This window comes from Acipenser ruthenus, chromosome 32 (genome assembly GCF_902713425.1).
Source record: "Acipenser ruthenus chromosome 32, fAciRut3.2 maternal haplotype, whole genome shotgun sequence".
Lineage (NCBI taxonomy): Eukaryota > Metazoa > Chordata > Actinopteri > Acipenseriformes > Acipenseridae > Acipenser > Acipenser ruthenus.
Genome location: NC_081220.1, coordinates 11,273,444 through 11,294,358, shown reverse-complemented (window position 1 = coordinate 11,294,358; position 20,915 = coordinate 11,273,444). Strand labels below are relative to the sequence as shown.

The window sequence follows — 20,915 nt, the reverse complement described above, 5'->3', positions numbered from 1 at the left end:
TCAGGGGGTGTGTCCAAAAAGACTCCCATTGAATTCATTTTGTATGTAGGTCTCCACCTCTATGATTCACAATCACTTTTTCAATGCCAATTACATCATCTGTAAACAAAGGAAATCTACGGATAATAATTAGGGAATCCAATCCCGGATTCCTGGATCTTTTTCTGATACAGAAATCCCTGGATTGGAAACATAAAATCAGGGAGTCAGGATATTTTGGAAATAATTTTTTTTTTTTTTTTTTTTATTGAAGCAGCGAGGCTTTGACCTCGAGTGAATTAAACACATAGCCTTTTGATCCGGAGTCAGACGCGCTACCGTTGCGCCACGAAATCTTGGCGTAGTGAGTGCTTGTTATGCAATGCTAGAGTGCACAGCAAGCATGCCAAACATGGATACTCGGAAAACACTCGGTATCACCAGGGTCATGGGAAACAGCCGACTCAATACGTGTTCGTAGCCAGCAGGGCTATGAAGTTGTCGGAAGTGTGTTTGATTCTCAGCTTTTAAAGTAAAGAAAACATAAAACAATACGATTTGCTTTTAGAAATTTCATTATTTGAAACGTGGGCATAAACAGAGTTGTATTGGCTGGGAATCATATGCCTGTGTTTATTTATTTATTTTCTGCACGTATTAATTAGTATTGTGTGAATATTTTATTTAGATCGTGTGTGAACATTTTATTTAGATCGTTTTTTTTTCTTTTCATAATTTTCATAATTTTCTGTTTGCTTTGCACTGTGTTTTTGCTGTGTTGATTATTATTTGTCTGTTTTGTTTGGTGCACGGGTGAAACGGAGTTCGTAATTAAAGTATTTTTTGTTTTGTTTATCAGAAGCACTATGCACACGGACCTCAGGTCCCGCCCCAAACAATTGCAGGTACCTGTACACACCTGGAATTAGAAGGGCTTTGAGGTATAAAAAGGGTGAGGAACTAAGAGACTGGGAGCATGGAACGAGGAGATACCGGAATAGGAAAGAGAGAGAAGCTGAGGGAAGTAAACGAAAATAAAGAGGACGAGATTAGACAGCGAGTGGTTGGGGTTTTTTTGTGCACGGACAGTGTCAGTTTCGTTTTGTTATTTTTTCTCGTAGACTCACTCTGGGAGGACTGCGGAATTTGGTGATTGAAGACATTTGAAAAGAGGTACTGACAAGAACCTTTGCGTTCGTGGTTTATGTCAGGATATCAGGATCTCTCCTGAGGACTTCAGCTGAAGCGCAGCACCCTATGGAGAGGGCTGCCCAAACAGGCGTCTGGACAGGAGCCCTAAGAGGAGGTCTGGACCAGAGAGTGGATGACGTATGGTTAAGTGAACAAATACACATTAAAATGCATCTAATGCTCAAAAATAAAACAATCATTCAAATAAACAAACTGTGCAAAAAAGGAAAACCAATCCAATTAAAATTCAAAAATCACAAGTGATAACACTGAATAAAATAATAATCAACACATTCGTCACCCGTGACATTACCACCACTGCGATCTTGAAAATGTTTGTATGCCACAGAATTTAAGATCTGAAACGGAATGTTTGGCATCTACAAAATGTCTAGCTAGTGGTGGATGAATATATTTTCTCCTAATTGAACTTTTATGCTCGCTCATTAATGCGCAATTGTAACTGTCTAGTAGTTTTACCATCATATTGCAAATGGCTAGGACAAGAAATCACATTAATGACATGAGCTGAAGCACAATCACTTGTAAGATACTGTACTCTTTTTTTTCGTTGTATGGCTTGTACATTTTCTTAGTTTTAAATGTATTATCACAGGCGGTACACTTACGATTTGGAAAAAATCCAGTAGATTTGTCCAGTACACCTAGATCTCTCGAACATCTAAACGAGTCAGCCCTTAATAAAGACCGTCCGTGTTCATTTCGGCGTTTATGACATTGTCTATACACAACAGCTCTTATGTAATCCTATAGGTATCGAATCGATCGCAATTAATGTGTTCCATGTTTCCAGTCAGTTTGATAGTTTTAATACTGTATTACATTCTGAATATGAATAGAGCTGAATTATTAATTGTTGATAATACTTAGAATACCAGATACATATTTAGCATTAAAAAGCAATACATGTGATTTATTTAAACAGTCGTTCATTATTTTGTGTATCAGCGGCCACACAAAGCTGAGCGCAGTGCGGTATACTGTAATGATGCTCCAGTCAGTCTGTCCGGACTGCACCTGAACCATCTTAAAAACACGAAGCCACTAATAAGCTAATTTGTAAAAGTTAGTAAAGAGTTGCGCTAATATAACGAAGTTAAATTTGAACTCCTAGCTGGTACAACGAGAGAGGACGAGAGGGCGGGGCAGAGAAGGAGGGGGAGACGCTGCTAGGCAACCGGCTCGTGAACATTCCGCTCAGCTGAGGAGAGACCGTTAGGATTTAAAAATGCGAACGTTCCGAGCGGCGTTAGGCGCTTCGTTAAATGAACACACCGTTGCTGGCATTTGAATATAACCATATTTTAAATTCTCAAATAGGACTGTATTAAAAAATATATGTTTTTCAAAGTAATATGTTATTTGGAATATTAAAACAATCAAATTAAATAACACATGTTTGGACACCAAAATATTGTTCTTCCTCATAACGTGTTAGAAAATGTAAACAGCAGTTGGAGAATGCCGAAGTCGATCATCCTAGCATGTTAAACGAGGGCATTTCTCCTGTAAGCTGCGTCTAGTAATAGATGGTTTATACTGTTCTCAATGGTCCACATCCCAGCCTGAGACCATGATCCAGTGGTCGACGGAGATGTTTTTCAAAGTAATATGTTATTTGGAATTTTAAAACAATCAAGTTAAATAACATGTTTGGACCCAAAATATTTTTCAGTGACGTTAACAAGTTGTCTGTTTACAACAAAAATGCAATCTGTGTTAGGAACACTATTTTAGTCCGATTTAAAATGGAAATTAAAATGGTATTGAGTGCTGAAATTTATTATTTTTAAAAATAAGTAAACGTCGACTGTCAGAAGTGGGGTTTGAACCCACGCCTCCATTCAGAGACCAGAACACACAATTCTTTAGAAAGACAGAGTCCTTGAGACTGGCGCCTTAGACCACTTGGCCATTCTGACAAGCTGCGTTTGTGAATGTAGAAAACCGCATTATTTATTTCAGCACACTCTTGGGGGTCGTATCAAGGCCCGATTGGGTTTATTACGCACATACCAACTGATGCTCCATGAATGATGTTAAGACAATTCTAAGAAAAAGAAACGGATTGAATTCAACCCAAAAAAGTAAGATTATTTATTTCAATATCGTTATAGCTATAAACGATGCATGCTTTTTACAATAGCAATTGCTATTTGACAATGACCAATAAGTAATTTTGTTGCAATACTGTATACAATGTGAACTGAATCAGACTTTGCTCCGTTGTCTCGAAGAAACATCTTCAATTTGTATTTAAAAAGGACGCCCAACGTGGGGCTCGAACCCACGACCCTGAGATTAAGAGTCTCATGCTCTACCGACTGAGCTAGCCGGGCTGACTTTTCGAGGTTTCTTTCACTGTAACCAACTGAGCTATTAATTTGTCACCTTATTTGAGAAAATAGTGAATGACAGAACCAAAGATTCCAAATATAATCCACTGAACTGTAGTTTTCTTATCATAATGAAAACAGATTACACATGACCACAGTTCTGTATCAAAATTAAGTCGTAAGTATATGGTTTCCATTGTAGCTATTTACACACACTGCTCTGTTGTCTCCCAGGGTGTTATCTAACAAAACGGCATATGCTGTGCTGCCATAATTGATTACATAGAATTTCCTGCCCCGTGTTGCTTTCTTCTTAGATGTGATCTCAGGTTCTGATGAGTTCTGCTCCCTCGATCACGTTCTGCAGAATCTCGCCTTGCTCATCACTCCCGTATGCTTTGGCTGCTTAACAGGTTGTTCTCTGTGGCGCAATCGGTAAGCGCGTTCGGCTGTTAACCGAAAGGTTGGTGGTTCAAGCCCACCCAGGGACAATGTTTTTTGCATTTCTTAATCACATTAGAAAATGGCACTCTGATACGCTGTTATTTCATCCAATTACGCTGAAGAATAAATGTGCTCTGTTTTTTTTAGTTCAAAATAATACAAAACCAATAACGTCTTGTTGTTTGCCGAAACCCGGGATCGAACCAGGGACCTTTAGATCTTCAGTCTAACGCTCTCCCAACTGAGCTATTTTGGCGTGACTAGACTGATGTTTCGAGATAGCATTCTTTTTGGCAATCCAGTAAACCTGTAATGAAAAACGTTCAACAGCTCGGCAACACCATAATAGAATCCGAAGCCTTTACAAATGCTTTTCGAAACTGTTAAGTTTTCTCCCAAATGCGGTTCTCAACAAATGTTTTTTTTTTTTTTGTATTCCTTCCAGAGTAAGTCCAAAAGGCAAACACTGGAACTGGTTGCCTGAAAGTGCCGTGCTTGAACTGCCTCAAGAAACGCTTAGCTCTAAAACGTGTACATAGAAAGTCTATTAACATCTTTAACACAATCATCTGTATTCCAATAGCGGTTAATCCACAGGGTGATCAATAAAGTGACTGCTGGCTTTGTTTAAATATTAACGAGATGTTTTCAGGATTCACGCGTATTCTGAACAAGCACAATAGAATATGGTAGTGAAAGGACAAGCAAATAACAGGTTTATTGGTTCTGGTCTTGTATCATCACCCCGACTACTGTCCGTAAGAAAGTGGCATTAATAAAAACGTCATTATGCAAAGTTCCCAATGCGCAAATACGCAGCATATTTAAACTTATTCACAATCTTAAACCTTCCCAAATGAATTTAAAATACTTACTGAAAGGTTACGCACATTTTCACTATCTCATGCAAGGAAGTGTTAATATGACTTTATTACCCAACTGTGTCAATGAAGACTGGTCAACAGTAATTTCAGATTCACTTTAGTTTATTGTGCTGTATCAAATGAAACATAAAAATGAATCGCAATACAATAAATATCTGTTTGATCGCTATACAATCAATATGTTGTATAGGCTAAATTGTATAAATAAATGTATTATCACAGGCGGTACACTTACGATTTGGAAAAAAATCCAGTAGATTTGTCCAGTACACCTAGATCTCTCTAACATCTAAACGAGTCAGCCCTTAATAAAGACTGTCCATGTTCATTTCGGCGTTTATGACATTGTCTATACACAACAGCACTTATGTGTTCCATGTTTCCAGTCAGTTTGATAGTTTTAATACTGTATTACATTCTGAATATGAATAGAGCTGAATTATTAATTGTTGATAATACTTAGAATACCAGATACATATTTAGCATTAAAAAGCAATACATGTGATTTAGTTAAACAGTCGTTCATTATTTTGTGTATCAGCGGCCACACAAAGCTGAGCGCAGTGCGGTATACTGTAAGGATGCTGCAGTCAGTCTGCCCGGAGTGCACCTGAACCATCTTAAAAACACGAACCCCTAATAAGCTAATTTGTAAAAGTTAGTAAAGAGTTGCGCTAATATAACGAAGCTAAATTTGAACTCCTAGCTGGAGCAACGAGAGAGGGCGAGAGGGCGGGGCAGAGAAGGAGGGGGAGACGCTGCTAGGCAACCGGCTCGTGAACATTCCACTCAGCTGAGCAGAGACCGTTAGGATTTAAAAATGCGAACGTTCCGAGCGGCGTTAGGCGCTTCGTTAAATTAACACACCGTTGCTGGCATCTGAATATAACCATATTTTAAATACTCAAATAGGACTGTATTAAACATATATTATGTTTTTCAAAGTAATATGTTATTTGGAATATTAAAACAATCAAATTAAATAACACATGTTTGGACACCAAAATATTGTTCTTCCTCATAACGTGTTAGAAAATGTAAACAGCAGTTGGAGAATGCCGAAGTCGATCATCCTAGCATGTTAAAAGAGGGCATTTCTCCTGTAAGCTGCGTCTAGTAATAGATGGTTTATACTGTTCTCAATGGTCCACATCCCAGCCTGAGACCACGATCCAGTGGTCGACGGAGATGTTTTTCAAAGTAATATGTTATTTGGAATTTTAAAACAATCAAGTTAAATAACATGTTTGGACACAAAATATTTTTCAGTGACTTTAACAAGTAGTCTTTTTACAACAAAAATGCAATCTGTTTTAGGAACACTATTTTAGTCCGATTTAAAATGGAAATTAAAATGGTATTGAGTGCTGAAATTTATTATTTTTAAAAATAAGTAAAAGTCAACTGTCAGAAGTAGGATTTGAACCCACGCCTCCATTCAGAGACCAGAACACACAATTCTTTAGAAAGACAGAGTCCTTGAGTCTGGCGCCTTAGACCACTCGGCCATTCTGACAAGCTGCGTTTGTGAATGTAGAAAACCACATTATTTATTTCAGCACACTCTTGGGGGTCGTATCAAGGCCCGATTGGGTTTATTACGCACATACCAACTGATGCTCCATGAATGATGTAATGACAATTGTAAAAAAGAAACGGATTGAAGCCAACCCAGAAAAGTAAGATTCTTTATTTCAATATCGTTATAGCTATAAACGATGCATGCTTTTTACAATAGCAATTGCTATTTGACAATGACCAATAAGTAATTTTGTTGCAATATTGTATACAATGTGAATCAGACATTGCTCCGTTGTCTCAAAGAAACATCTTCAATTTGTATTTAAAAAGGACGCCCAACGTGAGGCTCGAACCCACGCCCTTGAGATTAAGAGTCTCATGCTTGACCAACTGAACTAGCAGGGCTGACTGGAGGAAGTTTCTTTCACTCTAACCAATTGAGCTATTAATTTGTCGTCTGAGAAAATACTGAACGACAAAAGATTCCAAATATAATCCACTGGACGTCACCAGAAACAGGTTGGATGAGACAAAGTCATATGACACGAACCCTAAGAATGTTATTCAAGATTCATTGTCGCTTAGAAACAACTGCAGCCTCCCTGCCTCAATACAAATAATATCAAATGAAAAATCGAATTACATATATTTAAAAATGAATGGTCTCTTCCATCTGGAACGATTGGTTCTGCATTTATACAGTATCCAATCCAACCTGTGGAGGATTTTAAAAATGTGAGGGGATGTGAATAGAGTCAAATACATTTGCATCATTCTGTAAATATATTTTTGTATAATATATATATATATATATAATATATATATATATATATATATGTATGTGTGTGTGTGTGTGTGTGTGTGTGTGTGTGTGTGTGTGTGTGTGTGTGTGTGTGTATATGTGTATGACCACAGTTCTGTAACAAAATAACAATAACAAAGACGTTCCCATACCGGGCCGCCTGGGTGAAAACCAGGAATCCTAACCGCTAGACCATATGGGAAGCTAAGTAGCAAAATCATGGACATGCAACAGTAGCTAGTATACAGTACAATGATTGGTAAAAACACAAAAATTGATATTTCATTACAAACACATTACAAATGAAAGCAAACTTCAAACTTTCAATTAACACAAACTCTTCAAAATATTCTCATTTAACAAAAACTCTTCAATTGTTAAAAAAAAAAAAAAATCTCCCTTTGTGCTTCTCGGAAGGCATACGATGGAGGGCGCACTGCAGTTTTTCAGTCTGCGGGATATTACAAATTAGGAGACTGTGCTTTAAAATACACATGTAGGGCGGTTGTCTCTGTTACAAAGAATTGTCACACTGTATTTATCTCCATAATGCGTTGGGACTAAATACGCACATATATTAAAATTATTTGGAGAATTAAGTAATCGATTCTGCTATTTCTCACATGTTAAGTGAGCACTCTACCATTTGAGCTAATTCCCCTTGAATTGTGCTCGCGATTCTCATAGGCTACATTGCAGCTTGATACGAGCAATTGGACTGAAACAGCTGCAGGAAGGTTCTCTGTCTAGTGTTGGAACTGTTAGATCCTGAAACCCTTCGGTGTCATGAAATCCCTCATCTTCCTCCCATTCAATAGACAGATCAGAGCCAGCCTCCAACCTCTCAATCATGGCACCGTCGTCATGGAGAACTGATTGTACAAATACTCCACACCAATTAGTTCCCCTGCAAAAAAATAAATAAATTGTGTATTTGTAATTTAGAAATCCCTCTACGTTATAATTATTTATGAAAGATTATAAAAATCAAACACTGCTACCAGCTCCTTGTGTGGAATTTCAGAGAAAATTGCGCTAATAATTTAGAAGCTTTATTCCTACATTTTTAATGGTAATACTGACAATCCTTTATCAAGTTCACTGTACCTGTGTATTTGCATGGTCCAGTGTAAGAAGGTACGATTTTTCTGGTGTTCTTGGTTGCTCAGTTCAGCACCAGTCATCAGAGCTGAAAAACAACAGCAATAGGTTCCTGGTATGGTAACTGGACCACATATCATTTATATCAACTGACTGTTTTCCTCCAAATATAATAATGCCAGTATTTGATATGTGTATACTAGAACATTCATTATATAGCACCCAAGTTCAAATCACACCATCAGTTATAAAAATGCATTGTAATAGATAATGAAATTAGCACTGAAAGGGAGACCTATAAAGTAGTCATAATGTGAAGATTATTATTTTTATAAGCATTGATTCAAATTCGAACTTACATGGTTGAACCTTCTGGGGCGATACCAGTTTATGGATTACTTTGTATCAGTCAGATTGAGCTGCCATCAGCCTTTCTTCTAAACAAGGGTTCCATCTGAACCTGAAAAAAGAGCATTTGTGACAGAATAGCAAGGTTGCAGTTAAACAAAAGACTTCAATTAAACAAATAGCCTAAACACAAAATAGTCACAATGGCCAAATAAAAGGTTTCTACACAAAACAACAAGAAATCAAAAAGGGGTTCACTGGGTGAAAACAAATAAACACTACTATACAATGGCAAAAGGGACTTATTGTTGAAAAAAAAGAGATTCTTTTTTTAAAAAGCATGGAGTATCCATGTTCACGTTTTTTAAGTATTGCTTTCAAAACAAGATCATTTTTCAATGAAAATAAATTAGACTTAAAAACCTGAAGTTAAATACAGTACTATAACGTTCATGGATACATAATTAAAAACAAATGATAGAAAAACACAATGTATCCGATACTATCAATGTACAATGCTCTATTATGGTACTATAATGCAGTACCACCATGATAATACGATTGTACTTTTTATTTCTAAGAAGTATCCTGGTATCTACAGTATAATGCAACACTACACCACGGTACTATATGGTACTATTTATTTTACCATGGTACGATAACTGCTGCCTATTTCAATTGTCTTATTACTATACTGTTATTACATTATGGACAGCAGTGGTGCTCTGGCTCCCTCTTGTGGTCAGTGTGAATGATGGCAGTGTGTGCAGCTTGGCAGGGCACTGATGCCTGTTTCCAGGCTATACAAACACAGAGAGGGATTCAATCAAACATTAAGTTCACAGTTTAATAGAAGAGTGGATTAGTTCTATTTGTATATGTGTTAAGCGCTGCACTTCTGTTTCAATAAGTGTCACAGACAGTTCTATGAGATCTGAGCTGTGAACACAGGTGGGACTTGATAGGGTTGGGTGACTCACAGTACAGTTAGATTATCCTTCCTGTAGTTTTATGTTTAGCCTCTCAGTGCTTTCCTGCTCTCTAGGAGGGGCATTAGAAATCTGCCTGTTCAGAATGAACTGGCCCATAAGTGTTGAGACATGTGTGCCAGGGAGCTGCTGCACACATAAGGAATGAAGGAGACCAGGTGGGTAACAAGGATGACACAGGAGGCAAGACAATGAAGAATGAACTGCCTTCAATAACACTGATGTGCTGCTCCTTAATAAAAAATAAGAATTCACTTAGGAATTTATTAATACCTCATTTATTTATTTGTATTTCAATTTAGATACATTGTTTTTTTTTATTGTAATAAGTTATAATCTGAGGTATATCAATAGAGTATTCATATCTTTTTCAGTAACTAAGAATAACGTGTAAAATTCTATTTCAAAAGAAGACATGGTTTGTTCATTGTAAGTAACAGTAATTTGTGTCTTGATTTTCATAAAAGATATGTTAAAGTTCAATGTTATTCATTTATTTCATATTAGTTTTGAAAATACATTTAAACACATCAGATTGACACAATGAGAAATATCCAGCTGGACTCCACAGAGACAGAAAGTGTAACTACACATCACTGCAATAATGGGCTTTGCTGTTTGCTGTACTTCTTTTTTAATATGTTGTCCAGTGGATCATAAATAAATCAATCTCAATATGCATACAGTTCAATTGCTTTAAAAAAATAAACATCATTCTGTTTGTATATAGAATGTGTTGCTGATGAAGTGGAATCATTAAAAGAGTAAAATGAAAAAAAAAGGAAATAATACAATTTGAAGTTAAATATGCAATTTATTCATATATATATATATATATACATTTACTGAAAGAGAAGTAAAATGTTTGGTTTACTTTTTTTTCTTATACTTATACTTTATTTTCAGCTTGTATATAAATATCAGAAAATGAACAATTTCACCTGCAGTCCTGCTGAGGGAGGTTTTTGTACGGGTGTGTAGCACTGTGTGAACACCCAGCTACTGCTGGGGTAGTGGAAACTCTGACAGTAGTAATCTCCTGCATCTTCAGCCTGGACTCCACTGATGGTCAAGGTGAAGTCAGTCCCAGATCCACTGCCACTGAAACGAGTTGGGATCCCAGACTGAAGGGTACTTGCCACATAGATCAGGAGTTTGGGAGCTTCTGTAGGTTTCTGTTGGTACCAAGCTAGGTAGTTGCCATAACTATTGCTGTACACGGCGCTGCTGACTTTACAGCTCAGAGCGACTGTTTCTCCTGGGAGAACAGATTTCACTGCTAGAGTCTGAGTCACAGTATACTGTCCACTGGATTCTGAAAATATAGATAATATAGAAAATTAAATTAATGATTGAATTAATTATGAAAACACATTAAAAGGCAAGACTTTTTCTTTTCTTTTTGACACTTTTGTAAATTATCCAACAAACAGATTTTTTTAAGTGTTTTTCTAAATGATTCTTACCCTGAGTGCAGATGACAAGTGCCCAGATGAAGATGCTGATAAAAGTCATTGTTGTTGTGGATTCTGTTGCCATGAAGGGCAGCTCTCAATCATGAAGTGTTAAACTCACAGGGCTATAAACACTCCCAGAGCACTGAAGCATGTGCTGCCAATGCAAAGTGTCTTTTCTATGCAAATTGTCTTCCCTGGCACAGCAGCCACTTCTTGCCAAGCAGTGCTCTTAAGTTTGAACTCATTTTCAGCTGATGCAGTTTCTTTGCCATTCTAAAAAATAACTAAAAAAGTTTTCTCTTGCAGGCCAAAAGAAAAACAAATAGCTTATAGTTGTCTTTGTGTTGAGTTTGTACAAACAAAGCTTTTTCTCTCTCTTCTCCCTTCTCGCAAACAATTCATCTTAGCCACAGCTGTGATTTATATAGCTTTCTTACACAGTATAAGTAATTATTAATTGTACAATATTAAAATCAGACCTGCAGGTTAACAGATCCATCATAAACTTTGGGAAAGCAAATCCATTGAAGCAGCAAACATTTTGATTTTGCACATTGCTACTTTTGAGTGAAAAGTTCCCAGTTTTTTCCTGTGGTCCCCCTAGACTGTCTCTGAGGACCCCAGGTTAAGAACCACTGCTCTGGATTAAAGAGCATCATTTTATTACTCTCTCTCTCCCTCTTGTGGTCACAGAGTGTAGTGAGTTTGTGCTGTTTGGTGTTTTCTCATTTTAAGGTTGTAGAGAGATATTCTCATGAGATTTATACGTACATTGACGTCATATAGGATGAACAGAGACTTTCCTTAAAAGGAGTTGTTTTTCATAGTTTTTGTCGTTGTTACCCAGTACTGTCAGTGTATGTTCATTCCTGCACTTATTCGTGCTGTTTAGGCCTTGTTCTCTGTTCTAGTTTCTGTTGTCTTTCCTTTTGCTGCCGGAGCATGCCATGATTTTGCAGAAGTATAAACACATCTTACAGACACATTGAAGCGGAACTGCGCCCCGAGTTCTGAGCCGAAGCAATAATAAAATGAAAACTTATAAGCAAATACTTAATTAATAAAAACACATATATTTATACACAAACATCATGGGTCATAGTCATTTAGATACAAAATTACTGTAACTAAGCAGATTATGAAGGCAAATGCTCCCTGCTGATTAAGCATTAAATGTTAGATATAAATTCCACCTCCACATTACCTCGCTCCATTTTGAGGATAATCCTCTAATCAGTACTTTCTGTTTTCTATATGTTAACCACTCCCTAATCCATGTGCATGCATTTCCTTGAATCCCTACTGCGTTCAGTTTGAGAATTAATCTTTTATGACAGACTTTGTCAAAAGCTTTCTGGAAAACTACATCTAATTGTGTAATTCTTCAGTAAAGTCACTGTCTCAGTTGATACACAGCACTGTCTCCAGCCCTTCGTGCCTCTGGTTCTTTAATGAGTTTAGAGTGAGGCGGAGATCAGTGACGTTCCCAGCCTGGCCTCTGGGAGAAGCTCAGAGCTTCTGCCCATTTTCTGTTGGTCTGCTGGAGGTTCAGCACCGGACAGCACCCTCTGACTCACTCCCTGGGAGAGGCTCAGGGAGGAGAGGAAGGATAAAAGAGAAGATTGAAGCCCTTCAGCATGTGTATCTAACACTAACCAACAAATAAATAAGATCAACAACAGAGTAAGAGAAAATATTTAAAAGAAAAACAGCTAGCTGTATCATGTTTTTATCTATAAACAAAGGTCATCTATGCATAATAATTATGGAATCTAGTCTCAGATTCCCGGACCTTTTTCTAATACAGAAATCCCGGGATTTGAAACATAAAATCCAGGGAATTAGGGAGTCAGGATATTCTGTCACTTTAATTTATTGTGCAGTATCAAATGAAACATAACAATCACAACACAATAAATCTCGGTTTGATCGCTATACAATCAATATGTTGTGTAGGCTAAATTTTATAAATAAATGTCCGGAAACATTCAAATCCAAACACTTTAAAAAATGAAGTAGTGTGGAATAGAAACAAAGCAGATATTGACCACGACGTGATTTGAACTCGCTACTGTTTGATCTGAAGTCAGACGCGCTACCGTTGCGCCACAAAGTCCTAGCATAGTACATGCTTGTTATGCAATGCTAGAGTGCACAGCAAGCATCCCAAAAATGTTAATGCTGACGATACTAGGAAAACACTCGGTATCACCAGGGTCATAGGAAACAGCCGACTCAATACATGTTCGTAGCCAGCAGGGCTATGAAGTTGTCGGAAGTGTGTTTGATTCTCATCTAGAAAACATAAAACAATGCGATTTGCTTTTATAATGTTAATTATTTGAAACGTGGGCATAAACACAGGTGTACTGGTTGGGAATCGTCTCGGATCAATTACTTGGAAAGCAGCTATGATGACCAACATACCGCCAACGTGGGAAAGCTGGCAGTACTGATTGACACAGAAGACGGATTCTCTCAGCGAGTCTCCTCTGAATGCGCACTGGCACAAAGGGGCTTTGCTCGTCTAATGACGTGGCAGAATGCAAAAATGTATTGTATTAATTTACCAACAAAAGCAACATAAATAAAAGTTGCATACTTTGCATAACATATTTGGGAGAAAAGAAAATGGATCATCTTTGATTTGTAACGTTTCCATGGTTCGGCCCGGCCACTGCCGTGTGACTGGTTAAAACGATGTTCAGTTTTTTTTTTCCTGTTGCTTGGTAATTCAGTTCTGAGGCAGCTGTAGCAGAGTGGCGCAGCGGAAGTGTGCTGGGCCCATAACCCAGAAGTCGATGGATCGAAACCATTCTCTGCTAGCTTGTTGTACTTCTGTTAACAAAGTAGATTTTTCTAAAATATTAACTGAAGGCAAGTCTTTGTGTTATTACATTTCAATTTAGTGTGTGTATTCCATAAATATTAATGTGTAGAAACGGCAGGTATGCAGCTTATCGGCCTCTACCCATAGAGGACCAATAGATTTATTTTTTGAAAAAAAAAACTGAATACAAGGTGTGTTTATGTAATCTGATACGTTACATCTAGATTTAACTGTTATGGTTAACACAATTAGAGTAAGTTATCATAACAATAGAGTTAAAATAACATTTAAATAAGATGCCAGTTAAAAAAATGCGCCAAAAATGACAAAGTAGCCTCAGATTAGGACAATGGCACTTAAAGGGTAAGAAACACATTTGCAGCAAAACCCTTGAAATGACCAGAGCCTTCCTCCTCCTGAATACTATACAGGTGGGCGGGGACTGAATCCTCCCCCGCCTAGAGAGATTGGTGATTGGTTGTTTCTTTAAATTATTCATAGATAGGTGCACCCTGGGTATTACTTAACTTCTCTTTTTTACATTATACTTTAATTGAGTGGTTATTTCATTATGTGAATTTTGTGTTTGAAACGCATTGGCAAGTATTAACATTACTATGAACAAGTGTTATACTAGAAAGGAAACTGAATCATACACCGTCACTGCAGTGATACATGCCGGGAGTAGGGAAGTTGTTTTACCCACATATTTATTAAGACTATACTTTCAGGGATCATTTCTATAGTTTGTTTCTAGTGAAATGTGTTTCTAAAGTGTCTGGTCTCGCTAACCATGATGAGGAGTTACAGTGTTTTCTTCTGAGCGCGAAGCGGGTCTTGAATACTACTTCACTGTAGTTGTTCTTGTTCATTGATGACCGTTCCGCTCTCTTTTGAGTGTGGAGGAAGAAAACACAGTCTGAGTGGTTCGTGACGTTTTATAAATGACAACTAAAAGAAAAGAAAGCGTTTTGTATTTGTTAGCATTGTGATATGTATTACAAAAGAAAGTTTCATAAAGATAAGGATATATTATTTAGTGTATTGTTTGGAAAGAGGGTTATTAATATTAAATAACAGTGTATTCTTGTGTTTTAAGCGACGCCTAGTGGAAGAGAAGTTCATTACATACATTTGCAGTCCGAAACTGGAACACAATAATCTGTTACACTCACATTTTGGTGCATGTGGCGGTTTAGCTGGAAACAGTATTTTCATATTAGAAATGACTGTTAGTATAACAAGGAAACTGCAAGCAAGGATTAAAAACACCAGCATGATTATGAGCTGGCTGAGGCTGAAGAAGCAGCCTCAGCCACCTTTGTTGAGGGTAAAATGGATAAATGTCATTGTAGAATATCATCTTTCAATGAGCTGAAAACAAACATGGAACAGTGCAAACAGTTATTCAGTACTTCTCGCTGAACAGAACACTAACATGCTGTCTGCAAACGTTATTGTCTTTGTTAAAAATAAAGACAGGAAAATCAAATAATGTTTTTAGCTGGTTGACTAGTCATTAAAATGTGCGTCCTTGAACATCTTCTAATGTGTTCAAACTGTATACTACTTTATCTTTATAATATTTTATATTTAACATTATTCTAGGCAAAATAAGATAAACCATCACATTGTGGAAATCACATGGATTATATATATATATATATATATATATATATATATATATATATATATATATATATATATCATAAATCGACTAAAAACTTACTTTTATCCAGTGATCTTGGTATATTGAGCAACTGGAATTTATTAAGATCTCTCCGGGGACCAGAGATGTGCATGAAAAGAGGGTGAGTTTTGATCCTTTCTCTTTTTATAGCCCTCTCCAAGATATCATAAAGGAAATATCTGGGGAATTTTGGTTGCAAGATTTATGTAAATACTTTGTATTTACTTGTTTTTTTCTCATTTTAAGGTTGTAGAGAGATATTCTCATGCCATGAGAGACAGGCTTGACTGACTCAACTTACCGTGAATATTTTCAAAGAGTAAAGATCAGAAAAATTCCCCTAAAAGATGTATTGGCATCTTTATGAATTCAGCGTTTTAATTGGTTTAGAGACTCTTATTGATTTATAGTGTCCTTTGAGCCACTTTGTGTGATTCAATGACCTAATAAAAGTTTAGTCACCCCAACAGGTTAAACCATTTGCTTCCAGATTGTTTTAATACATGCACTCCTTTTCCAGTAGACTCCAGAGTGTGGAACACTCCTTGTTTTTCACAGAACAGGACAGGTATAGAAGCCTCTAACCTGTTCTTAAGAGCCTGATTATGCACATTTGCTTGCAGTTTCACAGGAAACCTGTCCCTGGAAGATGAATGGATGTGGTTTCAGCACCTGTTCCATAGGATAGCTGCAGACATAATACATTGAAACCGTTTCAAATAAAAGCAAAATTGACGAGAGTCCCAGCAATGGGGGACCTGTATGGGTGGTTCCATGGTGTAATGGTTAGCACTCTGGACTCTGAATCCAGTGATCCGAGTTTAAAATAAAAGCAAAATTGATGAGCTACCAGGAGCTACCAGGATATTTCAGTATTAGAAATATGTGGAGAAATAGCGCCCCCTGCCGAAAGAAAAACTTACAGCACCTTGTGTTCCCAGGCAGTCTTCTATCCAAGTATTAAACAGGTCTGCCCTTCTGAGATCAGGCGTGCTCAAGGTTTAGTGTCTTTCATAGTAACTGATATCGTTATACCGATCTGTGAGAATAACAGAATAAGCAATAGTCTATATATACATGGAAAGACGCACACAACCCTCGCCTTGCTAAACTGTTGTTATTTTAAATTCCATATATTCCCTAAAGCTGAATGAAATCTTTTAATATTACCGCTATGTTTTAAATGAGCGCTTCTTTATGATTGGTTATGCAAGCCATGCAGTCAGCATTATAAGAACCAATCAGAGTTCTTGAATTGCCACGTGATCTGTATGTCTACAGAAGTCGCTCAGTAGGTTGCTTGGAAAGCAGAGCCCGGCTCAACTTCAAGCAGCTGTCTGCACGGACATCCACATGTAATACCTCGTTTACACTGCTGGCCGGCCCAGTCAACAGAATTTACGTTTATGTGTTTTTTTTTTAATTGTACGATTGGCTCTTTGCGGACCGTTTGCTCAAAGATTTCATTCCGTTTGGCTCTTTTGCACTAAAAGGTTGCTGAGCCCTGGTGTAGGTGCTTAACAAGCGCTACTGTATCAACATTTGAAAAACGCATTATCAGACTGTGGGGGAATAGTTACAATTGTTTCGCAGGACAAGCGAAAGGAATGTAGCTCGAGTAATATATACCTGTACACATTGTACTGCAATGCTGCTGCATCGTGCCATCTCCAGAAAGCTACTATGCTATTGACAACACCATTCAGCTCATTCACTGGCCGGCACCACAAAACACTGTCCATTTCTTCACAGAACGGAAATGTTTGAGGACTGTTCCCGCTCCGATTATTGCTGTCTTTAATGTTCCTGTACACAGCATGCAGTTTTTTATTTATTTAATTTTGTCCCGGCATTGTTGTGGAGTTCATGAGAACCCGTTATTTTTTTTATAAAAACTCGAATATTTCGAACAGCACCCATTAACTGTTTTTGAATTTCTGAGTCAGCCCACTCTGAAAACAAAAATGTAGTTTCTTTGTTTTCCCACACACTGCAAACGGCAGCCATTGGAAAGGGTTAAATGGTTCTGTTTCCATGGCTACAAACGCACGCTCCCAGCTCTGTGATGACGAACTTCCTGTGTCTGCTGTCTGGCCAAGTCAGGTACAACAAAGCAAAGGGAGGCAGGAAGGCAGGCCACGGCCAGCCAGGGCCTCTGTGGCCTGCAGTGGAAACATGCGGCCGACAGTGGAAACGAGGCATAAGCCACTCAGCTGAATGAAAATACGTTGTGCAACTGATGGTTCAGGTGTGGACCCAGCTTAACACACACAGAACAGGGGGTGTTAGACAATTATGAGCAAGGATGTTCCATGTGAAAATTATAAATAAATACATACATACATTAATGAATACATTTTGTAATTAATACATTCATAAATTAGTTATTATATACACGGTTCTGGTGTGACGGATCGCTGCAATTGTATTTCTCATTTGAAAGTCGCCCAGCTGTGCTTACACCATGTGTCCACTGTCTCCACATAAGGAAGACACTCCATGTGAGATTCTAGAGCTCCTTGCTGTGAGACTTTCTCTTGGAGTCAAAAGCAGTTCAATCAGCTGCCACGGTAATGGACGACACGTCCTCTGTACAGCGTGAGGTAAAACAATGGCAGCGTCACCCTCATCATCAGCAGTCATCGTTAACAAGGCCAGCAGGGGGCGGTAAAGGCGCAGTCTGCACAGTGTGGTACATTTCCTGTTGTGTGTTATTTCTTTTTAATATATAGTATATTTGATTTAATTGTACTTTGTTTTTAAATGCAGTGGTGCATTCTGTCTCGACCTGTGGAATAACAGCGGTGTATGTGGTCTTGACAAAGAGAGAGTGAATTCTTGTTTTAGATTTCCCTCCCGACCGGTGAGGACGCTGGGGAGGAGGAGCAGGCGGAGCCGCGGTGCGCAACGTCACAGACCCGGTCGGGAAGCGTGGTGGCAATCACGCATTGGCTGACCACGGTTGCCCTCGTTGACCAATGGGGACGGGACGGGGCGTACAAAAGGGGGCGTGGCCCGGGGTTCTGTTCCTTCTGGCAAGGTACCGTGAGAGAGAGAGAGAGAGAGAGAGAGAGAGAGAGAGAGAGAGAGAGAGACGGGAATTGGAAGACGGGTCGTTTTTGCGATTGTGGATTTACTTGCTAACCCTTCTACTTCTTGTATTTTTTAGAGCACTAACGGGACACTCCGGGACCACCCCTTTGTTTTTCCCATTCCCGGATTACAAAAGGGAAGACGGATTGTTTTTGTTGTTTGTTTATTTTGGGACTGCAACCCTGTCTCTCTTTATTTTGTCGGGTTACACATTGTTGTGTACCCCGGCTTCCTTATTGTTTATTTTCCCTATGGTTTTGAGTCCGTTTTGGTATTCTAATTGAAAAGAAAAAAAACCAAGGAGCTTAATTGAATAGAGGACTGGGGTCTATTATTTTACACCACACTACGCCCATCCTGTCACAGTGGTACATTGAGAACTTAATATTGTATGGCTACTCCCTTTGTATGGAGGACATTCTACATCAAAATAAAAATAAATGAATGAATAACTACGTGCCTGTGAATGTATTTCTTTATGTCACTATATATTTATTTAGGGGTCTAGTCACACTGTAGTGTTTGATGACTGGTGTGAGGAGCCTTGTGTTAACAATGGGAGAACTGGGCTGACTGGGAGGTAACTGCTGCCTATTTCAATTGTCTTATTACTGTGTTTTACATTCTGGACAGCAGTGGTGCTCTGGCTCCCTCTTGTGGTCAGTGTGAATGATGGCAGTGTGTGCAGCTTGGCAGGACACTGATGCCTGTTTGCAGGCTATACACAGAGATGGATTCAATCAAACACTAAGTTCACAGTTTAATAGAAGAGTGGATTAGTCCTATTTGTATATGTGTTCTAAGTGCTGCACTTCTGTTTCAATAAGTGTCACAGACAGTTCTATGAGATCTGAGCTGTGAACACAGGTGGGACTTGATAAGGTTGGGTGACTCACAGTACAGTTAGATTATCCTTCCTGTGGTTTTATGTTTAGCCTCTCAGTGCTTTCCTGCTCTCTAGGAGGGGCATTAGAAATCTGCCTGTTCAGAATGAACTGGCCCATAAGTGTTGAGACATGTGTGCCAGGGAGCTGCTGCACACATAAGGAATGAAGGACTGTTTGCTGGACATCTTTTTTAATATGTTGTCCAGTGGATCATAAATAAATCAATCTCAATATGCATACAGTTCAATTGTTTTAAAATATAAGTGCCACTGCCACTGAAGCGAGTTGGGATCCCAGACTGAAGGGTACTTGTAGTATAGATCAGAAGTTTGGGAGCTTCTCCAGGTTTCTGTTGGTACCAGGCTAGGTAGTTGTTATTGAACACTGTGCTGCTGACTTTACAGCTCAGAGCGACTGTGTCTCCTGGGAGAACAGATTTCACTGCTGGAGTCTGAGTCACAGTATACTGTCCACTGGATTCTGAAAATAATAGACAATAATATAGACAATTATAGTAAATTATTTAATTAAATTATGAAAAGACATTGGATTTAAATAATTTTTGTTTTCATTTTGCCCATTTTAATTTTTAACACATATTGTACAACAAATAGATTTTTTCATATTTTTTTTTTCTAAATGATTCTTACCCTGAGTGCAGATGACAAGTGCCCAGATGAAGATGCTGATAAAAGTCATTGTTGTTGGATTCTGTTGCCATGAAGGGCAGCTCTCAATCATGAAGTGTTAAACTCACAGGGCTATAAACACTCCCGGAGCACTGAAGCATGTGCTGCCAATGCAAAGTGTCTTTTCTATGCAAATTGTCTTCCCTGGCACAGCAGCCACTTCTTGCCAAGCAGTGCTCTTAAGTTTGAACTCATTTTCAGCTGATGCAGTTTCTTTGCCGTTCAGAAGCCATTCAGAAGCTGTCTCAACTTACTGTGAATATTTAAAAAAAGTAAAGAACATGAAAATTCCTCTAAAAGATGTATTGAATTCAGTGTTTTAATTGGCTGAATCAGCCCTGTTTTTCTTTTATCTAGATTAAAGTTAGAAAATGCTTCCAATACCTGCAGCAGAAAGAATGCGTGCATATCATGCAAGGATGTGAGAATAGAAAAGAGTAGGGATGAAATAAAGGAACAGAGAGCAGCAGAAAGCATGCAAGTGGAGTATAGGTAGGAAGAAAAGGGAAGCACAAAAGAGCAAAGAAACAATGAGAAAGTATAGGAGAAATCTTTCAAAATGACATGAACCAGAACCACAACTTAATGAGAATCATTTGACAAACTCACCGTCAAAAGTTCTCTTTTCAGCTCAGTCACTAGGGAAGGCAGTA

The 20,915-nt window shown here is 38.1% G+C and overlaps 6 non-coding genes and 1 gene segment (V, D, J or C); 2 read left to right on the top strand and 5 right to left on the bottom strand.

Moving 5' to 3' along the window:
• Window positions 1-3,002: 3,002 nt before the first annotated feature.
• On the bottom strand, window positions 3,003-3,113 carry trnal-caa (transfer RNA leucine (anticodon CAA)). Its single transcript has 2 exons — window positions 3,076-3,113; window positions 3,003-3,048 (listed from the first exon to the last, which is right to left on the bottom strand). It is a non-coding gene; the product is annotated as a tRNA-Leu (tRNA).
• A 344-nt stretch (window positions 3,114-3,457) lies between these two features.
• On the bottom strand, window positions 3,458-3,530 carry trnak-cuu (transfer RNA lysine (anticodon CUU)). Its single transcript has one exon. It is a non-coding gene; the product is annotated as a tRNA-Lys (tRNA).
• Window positions 3,531-3,943: 413 nt separating this feature from the next.
• Window positions 3,944-4,018, top strand: trnan-guu (transfer RNA asparagine (anticodon GUU)). Its single transcript has one exon. It is a non-coding gene; the product is annotated as a tRNA-Asn (tRNA).
• Window positions 4,019-4,154: 136 nt separating this feature from the next.
• trnaf-gaa (transfer RNA phenylalanine (anticodon GAA)) lies at window positions 4,155-4,227 on the bottom strand. The gene has a single exon. It is a non-coding gene; the product is annotated as a tRNA-Phe (tRNA).
• A 2,033-nt stretch (window positions 4,228-6,260) lies between these two features.
• trnal-caa (transfer RNA leucine (anticodon CAA)) lies at window positions 6,261-6,371 on the bottom strand. Its single transcript has 2 exons — window positions 6,334-6,371; window positions 6,261-6,306 (listed from the first exon to the last, which is right to left on the bottom strand). It is a non-coding gene; the product is annotated as a tRNA-Leu (tRNA).
• A 2,313-nt stretch (window positions 6,372-8,684) lies between these two features.
• On the bottom strand, window positions 8,685-11,158 carry LOC131703128 (Ig kappa chain V region K29-213-like). The segment is given in 3 exon segments: window positions 8,685-8,739; window positions 10,583-10,931; window positions 11,083-11,158. Coding segments are annotated over 3 exon segments (477 nt in total).
• Window positions 11,159-14,618: 3,460 nt separating this feature from the next.
• LOC131703617 (small nucleolar RNA U3) lies at window positions 14,619-14,831 on the top strand. The gene has a single exon (XR_009310051.1). It is a non-coding gene; the product is annotated as a small nucleolar RNA U3 (small nucleolar RNA).
• Window positions 14,832-20,915: the final 6,084 nt, after the last annotated feature.